The sequence below is a fragment of the Syngnathus leptorhynchus genome, chromosome 22 (genome assembly GCF_054491065.1).
Source record: "Syngnathus leptorhynchus isolate UIUO chromosome 22, UIUO_Slep, whole genome shotgun sequence".
Classification (NCBI taxonomy): domain Eukaryota; kingdom Metazoa; phylum Chordata; class Actinopteri; order Syngnathiformes; family Syngnathidae; genus Syngnathus; species Syngnathus leptorhynchus.
Genome location: NC_141216.1, coordinates 2,306,140 through 2,325,054, shown reverse-complemented (window position 1 = coordinate 2,325,054; position 18,915 = coordinate 2,306,140). Strand labels below are relative to the sequence as shown.

The following is an 18,915-nucleotide window of genomic DNA, read 5'->3' as shown; positions in this document are numbered from 1 at the left end:
GATTCTCTCTGATGTTGGCAAGGTGTCTGGGACGTTTGGTGAGAAGCTGCCAGCCTCTCTGAGTTTTTTTTTCCAATGTTGGTGAAATGTTACTTACAGGATGCAGAAGCAAACTGAAAAAGAGTTTCAAGATGGAGTATGAATTTAATTGAATTGATGTCATCCGCCAATAAAAATAAGAGAAGCGGAAAGCACTTGAAAAATAATCCGTCCAATGTTTTTACATGGACGTCCGTGGTTATTTTTCAATTTCACGGCGACGAACGGGACGTGCGGCTGCATGAGGGATGTAAGGCAAAGAGATTTGCGACAGGATTAGTAGCGTCTCGGGACGGTGAATCTATCGTAAGCGACTGAACCAGTCAGACAGAAGATGTAAGTGAGCTAAGGAGCGTACAAATTGTTTGAGGAGCCTGTAAAGTGAATCCAGACATTTGTTTTGAAATACACGGCTCACCTCTTTCAAGCAGCCCATGAAGTTGTTGCTGACTGGCGAGCCGGGCAGGTCAGCCGTGCTGGGGCTTCCTCCCACGTAGAAGAAGTCGTCAGAGCCCAACATGGTGTAGTCCTCCTGGGTGTAGCCCGTGGTGGTCAGGATGCCGTCCACCGAGATGGTCACCTACACAACAAAGCACAGGGAAAGGACACGCTATATATTCACACCCAAAGGCTAGCTAGGCGCCGACCAGCCAAATTAGCCCCCGCTACTCCAAATGTGTCTGTGGCGGGCGGGGTGATGGCCTGATTGGTTTGGGGAATCGTGCGTGTGTGTGTGCGTGTTGCATGTGGTACGGTGGAGGTCGTGTGATGGAGTGGGCTCGTGTTCGAAGGTGCGGCGGTCGCTTTCCAGCTTACTGTCGGGGGGGGCAAAGAACCCAAAGGTCAGGTGACACCTGTGCATTGGAGCCCGGACCCCATCGAGTCCAAGTGCCTTGAAGTCTGAGTTCTGATTGGATCATCGTACAATTCGGGGCCCGAGGAAGCATCTCGCGCTCTGGCAGATATTCACGTCCGCTACGAGGGTCACTTTGTCATCTGACACTTTAACAAAGGCTGTGACGGAAGACTGCCGACTCGGCATTAAAAGTCCTTTGTCGCGTCGGTGACTGGATTTACTCGCCAATACAACTTTTAACAGGCAGCCCAACAGGTTCAAGTCGACTCGCTAGCATCGCTACTCTTTGGATACGCTTGCAGGCGGAAGGTGTTAGTTAAGTCTTCTTTGTGCTAGTTAGTAGTGTCGAGTTATTCATGTCAGGGTTGATGATGTTAGTAAGCGGCGATGGTGTTAGTGTGTTGTTAGTTGCGATGATGCTGTTAGTGGGCTTTGCCATCTCGGGGCTAGGATTTTTTTTTTTTTTTTTTTTCAGCTCAGATGACACCCTGACCACACACACACACACACACACACACACACACACACACACTTAGCAAAGAGTACACACACTTACTTACTGACACCTGTTAGATGGATCACAGCTCATTCCACAAGCAGATCTAAAAACATGCGGCGCGGTTGCTCATTCCACAAGCGCAAAGAGAATGATGGCAAGCATGCAGCGGAAGCTGGGAACAAACAAAAAAAGAAAAATGATTCAAGTGACAAGCGGCGATGAACGGGCCCTCGCATCCCAGTTGTCACGGCCGAGCCGCATAATGACGCTCAAACTTTGACGTCATACCGCTGTCGTTCTTTTGGTCACTTGCTTCAAAATGAGGTCGAATTTTGTTTGTGATGGACAGCCCGTCAAAACACGACATCTGGAATTTGCCCAGAAGGGCCGCTTTAACCGAATACGGCCGACTTCCTCGTCAATTTTAGACTTTTTTTTTTTTTTTTTTTGCGGTAAGAGCTCGGGCCGTAAAATAATAAGCAACTTTTTGTGCATGCAAATGAGGAGGCGGGATGCTGGCATGAGCCAATCAGGAGTCATGAGAAAAAAAAAAAACAAGGGAGAAAGAGAAAGGGGCAATAAAGAAAAGAAAGTTTGGCAACAAGAGAAGGGGCGAAGGCTGGGTGGGAAGGACAATTTTTTGGGGGAAGCGTTAAAAAAATTAACAACCGCACTTATCCTTTTATTGCTCACTTTTGTTGTTGTTGTAAAAAGGAAATAAGACACGAAGGGTGGAGGGGCAAAAGCCAAACTAAGAAACAATTAGAATGGTATCTACCGAACAATGGAGTTTGTTTACCATAGCGTGTCCAATGCCTGAGTGCTTTGTAGGAGAGGGGGGAAGAAAGGAAAGCAAATCAAAAACTGTGAACAGAAGGAATTGGAAAAAACGTAAAAAAAGAAAAAGCCAGAAAAAATTGGGCCCTCTGGCGAGGAGCGCTTTTCGCTAGGAGAAGGGCACAGGTTAGGTTAGTAGTATGAGTCATTCCATGGATGGCGCTGGCAGGTTAGTAACAAGTTAGTAGGAGTGGGAAGTAGTCACTCAGTCACTGGGTTGGATGACAAGAAGAACTCACCTAGTGCCGCACGCCTGCAAACGGACAACAACGCATTGACGGCGCCGCCCGCCGCCTTGGACATAAGCGCTAGCGGCTCCCCGCTCGGCGCCGTGGTGTTCTAATCACACTTCGGCGTTACCTTGCAAATTTGCTAAATCAGTTACAATTCGTGAAAAACAACAATATCTATTAAATACATGTGGAAAATCATTATTTCCTAATCTGGTTGTTGACATTTGTCGGTCAAAGAAAACAAAAATCGTTGATCGTTTACCTGTCTGAGGTTGCGGGTGACCTTGACGTCGTGCCAGGCGTTGTCGTTGAACTTGCCGTTGACGGGCTCCACCAGGGCCTCGAAGGCGCCGGAGCCCAAGTTGATGACCAGCGAGACGGCGCCGTTCTTCAGCGACAGGTTGACGTAATCGGCCGACTTGCCCGTGTGCAGCATCAGCCCGTTGCGCTGCAGCGTCTTGAAGGAAAGCGTGATCTCGTCGCTGCTGGATTGGATGGGGTTGGGCGACAGGTCGTAGCAGAAGAACTCGGAGCCCTTGAAGGTGGCCACGTACTCCTCGCGTGCTGCCGCGCAAAAAGAAAAGACATAAGTTTGGACATGATGATAATGATTAGAACATTTCCCGTTGCCGCAAATCAGAGACGGAGTGGCCAATTAGGATTCCCCGCCAGAGGAGCGGGAGGTGACCAATGGCGGCTATCCAGCTTGGTGAGCCCCAAGGACATTATCCCAAGGTTTGGCGATCCATCATCCTTAAGCTCTCGGGCCTCTTATCTACCCGCACGCCCGTGAAGTCACGAGCGTCGCATACGCAAGCGAGAGCGCCGCGGCGGCCATCTTGGGTCGAGCCGGGCGAGGAGGACGAGGGGAGGGGCGGCGGCGTAATGAAAAGAGTCAAGTGTAATTGCTTGTTACGGCTGAGCCGGAGACGAGCGCCCCGATGGAAATGGGGCCGCACTCTGGCGAGGAGAGCTGATGGAATAATGAAGAGGAGGAGGAGGAGGGGGCCGCCGCGCAAGTGAGAATATGTCACAATTCAAAAAGCAATTATGTCAAATTGTCTTCCTTTTTACGTGAAGAAGAAAACCATAAAGTGGCAATGTCGACGGATGAGGGAGAAGCTACACGTCGCTCTTTATTTTACTGTAAGCGCTGGCCCGACCTCAGACTTTTGCCTGGAAAGAATATGAAATTGCAATTTTGGGATTATTTTTCAAAACCATTCGACCCTATACAAGTCCAGATTTTTCATGCACATATGGTGTCTGTAAATATTGATGTGTGACACACACACACACACACACACACACCAATAAATGGGTGTGATTAGGATTGCGCAACCTCTCCCTGCAAATGCACACACACGGGCGCCACTCGCTGACCCCGAAAAGCTAACACTTCCACTTCCTGTTGCAAATTCTCATTTGCGGCATATGGAATGACATACGTGTGTCACACAAACACACACGAGCTACTTGGCACACCTGACGCACGCATCTCAGATGAATCGAGTGAGTCAGTAGAAGCTGGATATTAACTGACAGAAGAATTGTGAGAGCGTGTCCACAAAAACGCCTCAAGGATCCAAGGCGCAAAATTGAACAGGAAGTCAGCCATTTGGAATTGAAGCTGCCATTTTGAAGCTATTCCAAAGCTTTGACGACGGAATTTCCCCAAATGGGCTCCCATCAGAAGAGTGTCGCGGACAGATGGACCCGACCTAAATTGCCGTTTTACACCCGCCGTCGTGGCAAGGGAGCATCAAAGTTTGATGAACGTGGAAAATGTTTACGTCCGTGCCTGACGGGAGGGGCCGAGCGAGGAGCTCTGCTGGGATCAGCAAATAAGTGACACCGGAGAGGCTCGTAAAGCATCGACACAATTCACTTCTTAAATTATTGAACGCAAACAACCTTGACACGAGGCTCATCAAAACACTAGAACAAAAACCAGCAATTTACATGATCAAACTCATTATTTTGCCATTTACATTTGATGTCGAATACAACTAGAAACAAAAGCAGAATAAATCAAACCATAAACGGGCCTCCCGGAAATTAACGAGGCGAGCGACTTGCCGCTTTGTGTCTCCGACGTCTTTTCCACCTGCTAATTTCTCGCTGTTTCCACGGCAACTGTTTTTTTTTTTCCCCCCCCTCTCATGGAGAGCGGGAGACAAAGAGAGGCTGATTGAGCGAAGCGCACGTTATTATGGACAGCTGTACTAAAAATAAATTGAAAAGAGAAGACGGGCAGGGGGAGTAAATCTAATCGTATACGTTTCCCGTCTGCCAATTTCTTGAAATGTTTAATATTTACTTAAATGCATGTGCAAGCATGCTTCTGTCAGCCACAGCTTACGCTCAGACTCTCACATGAACATTGCGCGCTATCCCACCCGGCCTCGCCTCTTTTTCCTCTCATGGGCCGACTTCCGGGCCGCAAACAGCCCAAACTCCGCACGCGTTCACAGATAGGTACAGATACAACAGTACGGCAGGAGGAGTGAACGAAATATATGAATAATAAAATATTTGCAAATTTTGTCGAAACGTGGAATTTGCATTCCTAAAATTGCCTCGGGGACTCTACCGAATATTGACCAGCTCTTTGCATTCCGCGACTTGCCGAGGTGACTAACTCGGCCGCTTTGTCTCTTTCTCATTCGAATTTCTCCCCCGTTACGATAGCAACCGGTGTTTTTTGGGGGCGGGAGGCCTGGGAGAGAGAAAGCATGATTGAGTGAGGCGCACATTATCGCGGACAGCTGTACTGAATCAAAATGGTGGACGGAGGGGAGCGCACATGACGCCTCACTTGATGGCGGCGAGGTATGCCTGTTTCTGCAAAGGAGGGGCTGTTTAATAAAGACAAGACTGGCAAACAAAATGGAGGGAGAAGGAAGGATGGAGAAGTGGAGGGAGAGTGGGGTGGGGGGTGGGAAGCTGCTCCATCTACAGTAAATCCCAGCGCGGCGAGCTTCAATCATAGCACCCCTGTCATTCTGGAGATAGCAGGCTGCAATGCGCCCCCCCCCTCCCCTCCCCTCGCTGCTCGTTTTTAGCCCACGATGCAATTCTGCTATCAGTCGCCAACACACAAACACACAGGCACAAACACGTCCCCTTCTTTAATAACCGGCAGGTGGATTAACTACGTACGTGCTTAACTAACGCAAACAGATATACGAGCAAAGGCTCGCAAATGGATGCAAATGCATGCAAAAGTCTGCCTCGCGGTTCAACTGTCCAAAAATAAAAATACAGCTGCTTGGCGAGAAGGACGGCGACTAGCCGGGCAAACAGATTGCTTGCTGGCAGTTTTGAAAAAGTTTGATATGCAATCAGATTTCTTAAAAAAAAAAGCTTTAACTTGGCTAAAAATAGCTACGGGATATCTACAGTTGATGTTCTTGATACCACGTCACCGCAAAAAAAAAGATGAACTAACTATTCGTCAGCCAAGAGGCCGCAGCCGACAAAGTAAAGTAACCAAGTTCCACTTTTTGCCGTCACGGCCAAGGTGACTCGGTTTGTCAGCGGGCGACAGAAGTGAGTAATGCTGATTAGCGCTGATTAAAATGGCCACCGTGAGGAATTTGTATCGATTGGCCTGGGTAATGGCGGTTCCTTGATTGCGCCGCGCGGTGACCAAGTAAAAAAAAGGCCGTTTGGTTGACTTGTTTTTATACGCTGCAAATTTGGTGCCATAAAGGCTCAAATGAGGATTTTTTTTTTTTTTTTTTTAGGAGTTTTCTTGATCTGCATTTATCCTCCCTCTGCTCGCTTTGGCCTCATCCCCCGCCGGCACCCGAGGAAACCAACTTGTTTCCATGACAATGTCTGCGGGCGGAACAATGTGTTTGTCTTAAAGCGGGATAAGATCACAGTTACTTTCATCCTTTTTTTTGTCACACAAGCCCAGGATGCTATACGCTTTGAACGACATCACGCGCACGCAGCCGAGACGCGTTGTTGGCAAATAATAAGCAATTTCTTTCCGTGGACGGGAGGGAAATGAATCAGCTCTTTAATGGACGCCGTGGCTATTTCAGTTGTTGTGTTAATGCCAGACAAGCGGGCAAAAATAATTGAGTTTTTTTGTCGAGTGCGTGCGTTCGTGTGTGCGTGCTTGCGCCTGTGTTGGCAAACAGCTAAGAAATGAACTTGAAATGCCAGATGGGGCACTGGAGTGAATCGCCAATTGCAGAGAGGCTTAAGTGCAGCATTGTTATGAGCGCGTGGATGCAGCAGCGGGGGGGGGGGGGGGGGGGGAGAAATGTGTGGTGACATATGAGTGAGTGGATGTGAGGCGCGAGTGGAAAGTCTGCAAGGAGGCTATAAAAAATGTGTGAAAAACATTGGCAGAGTGTGTGAGCGTGTGCGTGCGTCAGCAGCTCGGGTGAGGTATCCGCATGGCCGATGAATCCCGACGCGGAAAGAGAACGGCTGCAGTTTTTATCGGTCTTCCCGCCTGCGGCCTTTTTCTCCCGGCTTTATCTGCGCTCGCTTTGCTATCGGTCGGGTTCGGAAATGTTAGCCCAATGAGTGGCAACGCCCAAAGGGAGCACGCTCTGTGTTGGCAGTTTTATTTTCACAGTTTGAAGTTGCGAAAATCACACTGGACCTTTTAACAGCGGCTTGCTGCTCACTCGCTCACGTCGGCGTATTTTTAGCAGTCCAACTGTTCGGGCTTAGCTGATTATACCGACATATGTTTGCGGGAGATTTTATGTAGCAAAATACCAACGGTATCGGAAATTGGTATCGGTAACGAAAATGAAAGGATAACGAATCCGATTTTCCTCCCATTGAGTCACAGCGAGGCTGTATTTGATCCAAAATGAATCAGGCCCGTGTGGCTTTTATCAGCCTTCCGGGCTTAGGATGACTAAGAGGTACGGGACATGTTGTACCTTACTGGTACCGACTGGTTCTCTGCGCCTTGGCGTCTGTTACCGTCCTCGAGCGGGCATATGGCCGAGTCAGCAAAGAGCTTTCCGTGCGTGACCCGGAGTGAGGAGGAGGAGGAGGAGGTAGCAAAAGACAAGAGGCCCATTTTGACACAAAAAGCGCCGGCCCAGCGCCCGTCCATCTGTGCGCTCGCTGGCCATAAGACCAATGTGTGGAAAAAAAGGAGTCGGCCGGGCTTGCCGACGCTTTATGTGTCACAAGCGGTGACTCACGATCCGCCTCCCCTGAGCGCTCACACCGGGGACGGCGGCGCGCGCGCACACACACACACACCTCGTCCTCGCTCGCCTTCCGTCCGCTGACCGTGAACAATTTGTGCGGGCAATCTTACTCATGCATATTTACACACGCACAAACTCTCACCTACTCAGCAGGCACTCTTTAAAGGTTATTGTGTGCCAGCGTTGAGTGTGTGCGTGCGTGTCATTCGGTCTGCCGCTTCATGTACACGCTTAAAGGTCAGAGCGCTGACCACTTGACGAGGCGGCGTGCGGATTGCGAGGCTCGATGTGGAGACCACTCGGCCGACCGGCGCTATTAGTCGACAAACGGCCTAGAGAGGTAACGTGCAAAATTAATCAGGATCAACAAGCCGACTCCCCACCAATCAGCGTTTTTTGATTTCCAATGGAAATGCAAAGAATGACAAGAGGATGCTCGGCAAAACGAAATGAGAATCCACTTTGGCTACCGCCCTCAATCTGGGTTTTTTTGGGGGGTTTTTTTCCCCCGGAGAGAAAGATAGCAGTGTTTTACGTAGGAGGGCAAAGGTCCGCCGGGGTTGCCGTCCCCGGGGCCAGAGTAGCGAGGCCCCGCCGGGCGGACGGGAGCAGCGCTGCGCCTTTGCAGATACGGCCGCTCGCCACACATCACAGCCAAGCCAGGCGAGGCGGCGGGCTTTATCGCCTGTGCTTTAACTCCTCGCCTTTTCCGCAATTCCTCACGCTCGCAGACACGCGCGCCGTATATCTTTCAAAGACACTCGGTCCGCCCCCTCAAAGAAAGTCATTTGGGCTCTGCGGGCTACCGCCAACGCCTCTTTACGCCCAGCTAACCTAAGCCAAGCTCGCTCGGCGCCATTTGACAACCTTCGCGTCGTGCGGACAAGACTGCAGATAGAGCGAGTAAGGTTCCGGAACCAGGCTGAAAAGTTCTACTCTGCCAAACAATACGGCTTGTGGTGTTCATCGTTGGAGAGACTTGATCGTTTTGGCGGCCGTTATCGTGTTCTAGCGTCCAATCAAAGGTCGCAGTGGGACCGCGTAGTCATCAGTGGTTTCATCAGCGTCATGCGGTGCAACACCTACCGTTGGTTTTCAATGGCCACAGCTCCCAATCATTTGAGCGCACGTCAATCAGCAGATTCACAAATGCACGCACGCACGCACACACACACACACGCAGCAGCTTACCTGAATGTTCACATTTTAACATCACTTAAAGCGGTGAGTTTTAAAGTACAAACCAGGGGTGGACAAACTTGCCCGTTCAAGGGCAACATTTGATTCAGATAGCTCGTATGCCAATCAGGTCAAAATGAATGCTTCATTAATTAATGCCACAAAAGGCCTCTTGATGAATCAAATGCTTATTGGTCTGGATGGAAAGAACCAAACAGGCAGTTTGCCCACCCCCTTGCTATCAAACAACCTTTGTCAAAACCAGGAAAGGGAAAAATCAGTCAAATACCTCGGAGCTTTCCTAAATTCACACAGTGAGCGGTCCAAAGAGGGCATAGAGAAGGAAATAAGGTGGAAGAAAAAAGGCCATTTTCAGTCAAACAGCAGAGTGGCGGCGGCACTGCTTTTGGGGCCGCGTTCAGAAATGGGAAAAAAAAAAAAAAAGCAGCAGCAGACTATCTGGGAATTGCTTTCATACACTGCGACAACATCTGCTCAGAGAGACATGCGCCCTCGCCGCTGTACAGGCACCATGGAAAAGCGGCAAAAAACACGGCGAGGATGAATGGCCGTCCCGGGAGGGGTGCCACACTTGCACACAGCGGCAAGCAACCCATGCAGCCAAGCGATGCCGGGGCGCCCCCAAGCCGAGTCACTCCGTGAGGTACGATGCCGCCGTACCTCACGGAGCGAGCCGGCCGAGACCTTGCTCTCTCATCTTGCTCGGAAATCATCTTGAAAAGCCTCCTTTCACATTTATTAGTTCCGGCACAAACGAGTCTATTTGGGCTTGAATTAAAAAGCCAATAATCGTCTCCACGGGACCGTTTAAAAGGAGTCGGCAGCGACGGCGGAAAACAAAAAAATAAACCTCCATTACAGGAAAGAACTGACCTTGGTTCAGCGCCTAGAGAGACAACTGCGCCATGTGGGGATGAAGATGGAGGATAGGTAAAAGGGGGGGGGGGGGGGGGCGTGTGTGTGTGCTGGGGGGGTGGGACTTTGGGGAGGTGGAGGGTATGTAGCCAAGTAACAAGAAGAAGTGAAATAAAAGTAGCCCATACCTTGGTCGCCAATCATCAGGTGTGCCAGACCTTAAAGGAAGACAAGAGCACAGTCAGCACAGCAAAGGATCATGGGGGGGGAGGCGTCAAGTGTGTTGTGTGGCACGCTAACTACACGTGTGCGGCGTCTAGGTCAAAAGGTCCCGCTGATGGATACCTCCGCACTTACTCGTCCTCATGCGGCAGACTGCTAGCGCGGACTGGCTACTACGTCGCTGTGCGTCTACGGAAGTATGTCCCCTTCAAGCACTTACCGGCACGCCGCCTGGCCGTGGCCGCACAATGCGTTCCCAAAACAATGGCGGATGAGCAAGTGAAAAGTCAGATGAATATGTGTACTCCAGAGAAACACGAATGCTGCATTCCCTCACATGACGGTCCATTTTTCCGTCACGTATCAATTTGTAAAATAATATCAATATGTTGAAAACATCCGCTCGTTATCGTTCTAACAAGTGGCGCGGCGTCCATTAAGCCGGACATCCGACGCTATTTGAGGAAATACAGCATGGGGCCGGAGGGTATCGAGGCTGCGTCAGGGCGACCTACCTGGGGTGTAGCTGTGCTCTGGGCGGGTGTCACGGCCAGGCGAGGAGAGAGAGAGACAGACATTCATTAACATGCATGCCAAGCCCTCGGGTCACCATGGTTACTACTTACTGTACATGCACACCGCTCCGGGGTTACCGTGGCAACGCGCATGCAGACGCCACCATTTGGTCCACACGCACACACGCACAGCTTTGTAAAAAAAAAAAAAAAAAAAACTTAAAGAAAAAAAAAAAAAAAGCACGTGTATTACTTGCTCACACACTTGTGGGCCGAGAGCACCGTTGTACACATTCCTACCTGCGGGTTAGGGTTAGAGAGCCACTTGCCCCCCAAACTTACCTTGAGGCCGCTTCCACTCCCCCGAGCCCACCCCGACAGATAGCATGCACACACACATGGGCTTGCACGCGCAGACGCACACACTCACACACACACACACGCTGATAAATGATGTCATAATAATGATGCGAAATAGCAGGAAGGAATGGAGTCGCAGTGCAGGAAGGGGCATGCAAGGTTCAACATCGGTGTGTCAATGTGTTTGTCACAGGAGCGCGCATGTGCATGTGTGTGCCCTTGTGCTAGTAGCGTGGCAGGAACAGGTGGAGCCATTAGCATGCTAACTGCGAGCGGGGCCTCAAGGACGAGGCGAGCCTAACGAGCAGAGTTCGCCGCGACTTCACCGGAGGGGCGCGGCCAATCATCTGCCGCCGCCAGCCGTGATGTTTTAGTCCATTTATGGAAAGAATCATCTTTTTAAGAAAATAATTGTTATTGGATAGTAAGTCAACCGGTAGACAGTCTCGCAGATGAACCAACGTGTAAAGAGGAAACCAGTTCCCCGTACGCTGTTAAAACAATCTCGAGTCGCCACTGAAGTCATTCACTTGAACTTCACGTTTGTTTCGAAAGAATTTATCGACGCCCGGTTCAGAGCGACAGGCCCGGCGGTTAGCTAATGAGCAATGAGAACACGTTTAGCAGACGCGCCGCTATCTCGCCGGGACATGCAAATATGGCCGACGGGTTCTTGACTGGAGACGCGCTACGAGGCGCTCGGAGTTATAATTGAGAGCGTAGGAGGAGGGCTGATAATTCGCCCATTTAATTTCTTCTTCACTGACTGTGAAGAAAAAAAAAATAGCCTTGATTATTGTTTTGTGAGAAATCTGAAAACAAACGGTCCAGTCCAAAAGGAATATTTGGACCAAATGAGTCATCTCCTTGGAGAATTGGAGACAATGGAATTTAGAAAGAAAAAGAAAAACCTCATGACATATCCCAAAATGTAAAAATTACAAACACGTAACCTGGGGAAGATTCAGAGTCTGTTTAGCATCATTCCAATTTGAAAATACTCTCCGTCTTCTCAAGGTTTCTCGGTCTAGCGCACGACAACGCTTACAAAAGAAAACGAACCATCTGACGGTTTGCGGATTCATTTTAAGGGGCGGGTGCTATTAAAGTGCTCCTGCTGCGAGGATATCGCTTCCCGGCGGAAGCATCAATCGCGATAGAAATGCGAATCCATCTGTATGCAAATAAAAGAGGCCATTAAAAGTAGCCGTTGCACGCCGTACAGTATATATCAGCCCGGCTGTAAAATGTTTAGCTGGAAGTGACTAATGGCGGGTCCTCGCCTAACGCGCTAATGTGTTTGGCCGTTTGCACACGCGTCGCACTGCTATCGCGTGTAATTCTCCGGCTTCTGCGGAGCCATTGATCAACGCTAGGCCTCCACGCTGCGGCTATACGTTCACATCCGTTGACCCGCCATCGACGATGACTTGGGTATCCATCAATCAGTCATTTAGTCCACGGAGGGAGGCCTAGTTGGCAAACAACAAAAAACAGGCCTAGAGTGGCTCATGAGAATCTTTGACACCTAAAATATACTTGGAAGCCTGCGCATAAATATTCCTTGACTTCAAATATGATTCGATGAAACGTATCAATCTTGGGACTACAACACATGGCTCACGTTTTTGATTAGAAACAGGGCAGCGGCGGGAATGGGCGGGGCTAGAGCAGAGGAATGGCGATAGGGACAGGAAGCACAAGGACGGAGATACGCTCCCGGCATGAGGTCTCCCCTATTAGTGCTGTCTCCATGGTAACACTGGCCAGTCAGTGCTAAAGGCACCAAGTAAGGTAAGAGGAGAGGCGGGGGGGGGGGGTGTCTAAAGAGAGGCGCGAGCTCGGGGTGTGAAGTTGTGAAGTCCTCTCGGTGATAAACGAGGCCACGCTGACGAGTCGCCGTCGATCGGCAAATCGATGCTCGGCCGAGGTGTCGGGAAATGGCGTCATGGAGAGGGCTTATTGATTAAGAATACAGATATCTATGTGGGGTGACTACATCAATTGGGACATTTGGAATTAGAAGAGCTTGATTGTCGTACTACGGGATGCAACGAAATGGGAAAACGGGACGGGCATCCACCGGGGCACCTTTTTACAGCAGAATCAAAGTGGCCTCGCTGCTATTTGGAGTGCTGGCTATAAAATACAATTCTTTATCATGACACTTGTTTAAGCCTAAGGCGGATTTGAGCCTATTAAACGAGGGGCCACCAGAAAACATCCAGCGAGGAACACAATATTTACCTCGGTTGTCCGTGAGCTCCTTTTTGGTCTGTTAACGTTCTCCTTCATTAAATCATGCATTGAAACGCAACACAATTTGGCGACGAGCCAAACGAGGATTGTTAGGCCTCTCCGAAGCGCTATTCTAGTTTTAATGGGAGTCGGCCCTTTTGGTTTTGATGGTATTTAACAACTTGGAACCGCCGCCGTCTAATCTGGCGCAAGAACACGGCAAGGTGCGCGGAGGTGTCTTAAAACGCCGCAAAGCCTTCAAAGTATTGGCAGGTTGTAAGATGGGCCGTTCGGGGCGCGGCGCAAAGGCCGGACGGAATCGATGGGAATCCATTAGCAGGTGACAAGCACGTAAGCGGCCTGGATTTCCAGCCTCTTAAGCGAATTACAACTCAAGTCCGAACGACGACGGCGTCGTCCAAACGGTCCTTGTCGGTCGAGCTGAGCCGTGATTGCGACGAGCTTGGCGTTAGACCACGCGACTTTCAAACAACACTTTCTAATTTGATCATTTCGCACGGCACGCCCGATGATGTCTGGAGGCCACGTGGTGGTTGGAGGGAAGGTTCACATACTAAATAATTGGCTGGCGCAGCAACAGCAAATCAATTGACATCAGCATTACGATGCACATCTCGTCGTGTTTGTGAAGGCCGCCGGTCCGCAGATACGGAGAGAAGCAGCAGCAGTATGAAAAATGTGTGTGCGTGTGTGTGGCGGGCGTTTCTACAGTCATAACTCGGTTCACGTACAAACCTGTTTAATATGCAGGCGTTCACTGACTTTTTCACGAGAAAAGTCTAACTTGATATTGGGTTTGGAACCGATTAATTCCACTTCCGTTGGTTTAAATAGAAATGTTTACTTGGTTTCGTAAACAGTTTTATTTTAAATCAAATTTGAGAACCGAGGTGTAACTGCATTCGGAGTGTGTGTGTGTGTGTGTGTGTTTCTCTTTGTGTAGGATGAGATGTATGTCAAGGGGTCAGCAGGGTTGTCAGGGTCTTACCTTCACTGCAGTCGTTGCCTTGGTAACCGGTGTCGGAGCAGTCGCAGACGGCCCGGTCGTCCACCAGGCTGCACACGCCGCCGTTCTGGCACTGGTGCTCGGGCCCGCAGCCCACCGTCACCGTCACGCCCTCGGAGGCTTCCAGCGTGGCCAGCGAGCCGTTGATGCTCAGCGCCCCCATCCAGCCGCGAAAGGCGGGGTGGTCGCGCACCGACGGCGCGGTGAGGCGGAGCGGCGAGGCGCGCAGCTCGGCCGTCACCCCGCCCACATAGGTGTGGCTGAACACCGTCATGTCTCTCCGCTTGCTCTTCACCTCGGCCCAGCCTTCCAGCCGCCCGTCCACCTCCAGCGAGGTGTTCTTCCAGTCCCGCTTGACCCGCACGGCGTGCCAGCGGCCGTCGCTCACCGCCACGCCCGAGCGCAGCTCGGCCGGCTCGGCGCAGAAGATGGAAAAGCGCAGGCGCAGGTGGCCGCGCAGAAGCAGAAGCTCCAGGAAGTCGCAGAAGCCCTCGTCGTCCAGGTAGAGCAGCAGGCCCTCCTGGCTGTGCGTCCGCAGGCTGAAGCTCAGCACGCTCTCGCAGCAGGCGTTCCACACGGGGAAGCGCCCCCACTGGCTGGACACGCCGCCGAACTCCAACATCTCGCCTTGGGCCTGGCCCCCCGCGCTGCACAGGCAAAGGCCCAGGAAGAGCAGAGGGGCCGCCGCCCAGACGCACATGGCCATCACACTCATGCACACGCTCGCTGTGCTGCTCACTCACTCACACACACACACACACACACACACACACACACACACACACACACACACACACACACACTGAGGGGAAAGGGGGATTGGTGGTGGTGGTCCTGGTGGTTGGGGGGCAAAGGCTAGAGCTGGACACTTGGCCTCATCATTTTCTCAAAGACCCTGCCTTCTGAATTGTGCTCCTTTTCTCATCTTTGACTGCGTCTGGCCCTCTTAGTCTTGCGCCAGGTGAGCACGCGTGCCTGTGCCGGGCGCCGACTCCATCTTGGTGGCCTAGATCGGGCCCTCTCCTCCCATGCGGGAAACTCCCCACGGGGCTTAGTGTCTGGGCGCGCTGGTGCACTCGTGCACGTCTCACACGCAGCTTGTGGCGAGAAAAGACACCGTCATTGCAGAGTTCTAATCCTTCCTTCCTCCTCAGTAGGGGCAATGTTGCAAGTGCGCGTGGGGGGAAATCAGGTGTGCCTTGTCATCGCTCTCCAGCCACCTACAGAGAAAGCAAGATGGCACAATCAAGTCACTTTACACTCAGATTGGCCTCAGAGTCTTCGGGTGGCCGCGGAGAGCATTCCAGAACCGCCTCCTTCTATAAAGGACTTTTTTTTTTTTTTGCTGGTGTGGTGGTCGGATCGATACGACATCTTGCGGCAGCCTATTTTCCCCCTTCTGTTTTAAGTGGCCCTGATCACAGAAGAGCAAAGCGGCGCTGCGGCGGATGACTCAAACGTCGAATTAACAAATCGGCGAGCGCGCACACGTGCACGACGACGAAAGCCAGCAGAGGGGAGCGACGTTCCGGTTATTGATGGACGGCGGGAATGACTGCGGTTGAGATATCGATTGTCGATTTGCGGCCGCTGCTCGCCCCCCCCCCCTTCTTCGGCGGATCACTCGTCCTTTCCTAGCTTTACGTCCGTTACCTTTTCCCACCGCCGAGCAGAAACGATAAATACATCTTTGCCACCAAATTGATGGAGTCCAAAACCTTGGCGACAGCCTACCTCGCAAGCATCCTGTGCTGCCGTCGCCGGAGGTGAACCTCACCGCGGCTCTGATGCCCGGCGGTGGTCGGCGCTCGGTGGGTGGCGACGCGGCGGTTAGAGAGCCGCTCCGCACGCACGCAAACGACCACGCGGATGTCCTCACCTACGAGGTGTTTCTCCGTCTACTCCCGGGAGGAGGAAAAGGTGCAGTCGGATGATGATGAAGCTCGGAGGGAGCAGAGACGCACACGCGCACGGAGAGAGCGAGAGATGCTCACGTGACACTGAGGAGAGAGGGAGCCACACAGGCGCAGAACAGAGAGGGAGAGCGGAAGAGAGAGAGAGAGAGAGAGAGAGATGGACGCAGAGCCGAGAAAGACAGACAAAAATAAAGGGAGAGAGCAAAGACAAGAGGACACGGAACACAGAGACAGAAGCTGAGCCCAGAAAGTGAGCGAGGGGCGAGGAAGAGTCAGACACATACATGCGGAACAGCCAGTGAGAAAGACAAAGGAGAGAGACAAAGAGACAGATAATATTGCATTCAATGACTTGATTTGTGCGATGATTCATTTTAGAGGATGTGATGCACGCCTATGTCATATTTATGAATGGGAGTGCAATTTTAATCAAATTGGCAAGTGAGCCCGTGGGGTGCAAAAGAAAACGCCCTCTATCCCCTCGATGTGGTCTGCCAAATTCCCCAAACACGATAAACTGGACTTGCTCTGTCAGCAAAACAAAAAAAGAGGGTCATACACACACACACACACACACACACACACAAAGTAGAGTGGGAAGAGAGAGAGAGGCACAGAACAGAGAAAACGAGACTGAAGCAAACAGATGAGAGAAAGAGAGACACAGAAGAGACACCAGTCATCGCTCTGTATTGAATATATATATATATATATATATATATATATATATATATATATATATATATATATAAAACCAAGGTTGTCCTCTGATGGAAAAGGTCAGCTGGGCCATGTTTTGTCTCTTCGTAATTTGGCGGCAGGCTGCGTTGTCTCCTGTGATCAAACACAAAGGCACACTCTCCATTAATAGCGGCCATCTCGGCGCCCTTTTGGGCTAATACGCGCTGATGTGGACCTATTTACTCCGGCGAGGCAATAAGGGCTGATTAACAGCATCGGCGCGGCCGCAAAGCAGATATTAAACATATTTAAGACCGCCGAGAGCCGCGCCGACATTAAATGCCAGCCCGAGGAGCTGCGATCTGATGTGCGAGGGGAAAAGAGAAACGGGGATTGGGTTACTATGGTAACAATCTCAACATTAGCACCGTTTGCATTCCCAATAGACTGCCCCCCCCCACCCCTCATCAAACTAACTGCTTGTTGGCTTTCCTCTCCATCCGCGGGCCAAGCTGACCTTTTGGAGCAAAAAAACGTTCTAAAAAAATAACGCTCCTCCAGGTTTTCTCGAGAGCAGCGTACAGAAATGTCTTCCACACACACATAAAAAAAAATACATGAATACACTTAATACAGAGGAGTAGCTAGTGAGACGTGAAAACACGGCGCGAGGGGAGTCTCACACGCACACACACACACCTGCAGTTAAGGTGTGCGCGCGAGCCAGTGTGCCTGACGGGCAGCCACCGCGTCCTAAATGAGATTAAATGGGAGGTTTGCCTCTAATCGCGTTATAATGAGTTTCTGTGTAGCTCGTACATTCACTAATTCCGCTTGCCAATAGTGCAAACAGCCACGTGGGTGTGCGCGCGTGCGCAAGTGTGTGTCCGTGTGAGGGGAGAGCGGGTCACCTCGCCGCAATCTCTGGCTCGCTCATTTATAACAATAGTCCTCGTCAAAGGATTGCAAAACGCTGTCCGTACATTTATAGATCTGTGTGTCATTAGAAGTCTCGACAGGAATTAGCATTGATCAGCTTGACCAGTAGCTGGAGAGTGACTGACAAGCCCGGGTTCACTATAAAAAAATAAAAGTATCTAAGATATGGCCTTGGCAGAGGTAATAAATAAATCTGGGAAGAAAAAAAAAATAATAAACTCATGCAGGTGTGGCAAGCCAGGGCGGGGGCTTGGATAAGGAAGAGTGGGCAGGGATAGGAGGGTTACTATGACGACGCCATAGGAGATGCTAATTGTCCATTTTCTACCCTCGGTAAAGTGGAAGCGCCTCGATGGCTGCTGGTGTTATTCTAAGCCAGGAGCGGAGGCCTCCTCTGGGACCGAAAAGGTGCGTAAGATTCAAAAGAGCTTTACAAATGCGGTGTCTGCGTTATTCCTTCAGCCCCCCCCCCCCCACCATCCCATCTCCCTCCTCTTCTTTCCTTCCCTCTGCTTAAGCACTTTGTTTCCGCTTTAAGATAAAGATAATTCAATCAACTGCTGGCGTCACCATGGAAGCACCATGCACGTTCTATTTCGAGTGCCGCCGTATCAGCACGACGAGACGTACGCGGGTGATTTGACACACTCTCTTACTTCCGATTGTCCATTTACTCCTTTCTCCAGACCTCTTTTTGCTCACTCGCTCTCCTCCTCCGTCGTCGTCATCCTCGCCATCAGCTGGTTGCTAGGCAACTGGGATCATTGATCTGCAGGAGCGCTGTCATGAAAACACAGGCAGTTAGAGGCGTAGCGGCTACAGTAGAGGCGCTCTCGCTTACGGGATTGCTTCTATACACAGAAATATAAATACATACGTTATTACTCGTCAATGGTGTCGTGTTCATGGCGGCGAGTGAACGTATTTGGCTTTATTCGTCTCTTCAGCAAGGGAGGGGGAAAAACTGCTGGCAAGGAGAACATTCAAAAATAAAAACAAGTCTTGTGATCAGACACAAGAAAAAGAAATCCCTAAAGGTTCCAATGACCTCAATTTAGCTTTGTATTGTAGCTCATTAAAAATTAAATGAAGAAAATCAATCATTTAACTTGCTGACAGAGCTTCTTCTTCTATCTGATATCAGCCGGAGAGAGAGAAAGCAAAGCAAGGCTTCTTTATTGGTCGACAAATTGAGATCAGCACTAATCTCCTCTTAAACGACGCAGACGCTGCAACGCACAAATAAACAAATCAAAAAATACTTTCACGTCAGCTTCTGTGCTTGCTCGACGCTTGGAATTAC

General features: G+C 50.6%; 1 protein-coding gene across 9 annotated transcripts in view; it reads right to left on the bottom strand.

Moving 5' to 3' along the window:
* LOC147039266 (neurexin-1a-like) overlaps window positions 1-14,791 on the bottom strand; it is a 31,549-nt gene extending 16,758 nt beyond the window's left edge. For 5 of the 9 annotated variants that reach the window (XR_015063296.1, XM_085903526.1, XM_085903520.1 and 2 more), the window contains exons 1-6: window positions 14,059-14,791; window positions 10,563-10,643; window positions 10,452-10,469; window positions 9,903-9,932; window positions 2,727-3,028; window positions 458-619 (exon numbers count right to left, since the gene is read on the bottom strand). Coding sequence is in view for 8 of the 9 variants with exons in the window: in XM_085903526.1 (XP_085759652.1) it covers window positions 458-619; window positions 2,727-3,028; window positions 9,903-9,932; window positions 10,452-10,469; window positions 10,563-10,643; window positions 14,059-14,791 (1,326 nt within the window). In the remaining variant the exon portion in view is untranslated. The remainder of the gene's footprint in view (window positions 1-457; window positions 620-2,726; window positions 3,029-9,902; window positions 9,933-10,451; window positions 10,470-10,562; window positions 10,644-14,058) is intronic. The other 4 variants (XM_085903523.1, XM_085903527.1, XM_085903524.1 and 1 more) reach the window with 2 other exon arrangements.
* Window positions 14,792-18,915: the final 4,124 nt, after the last annotated feature.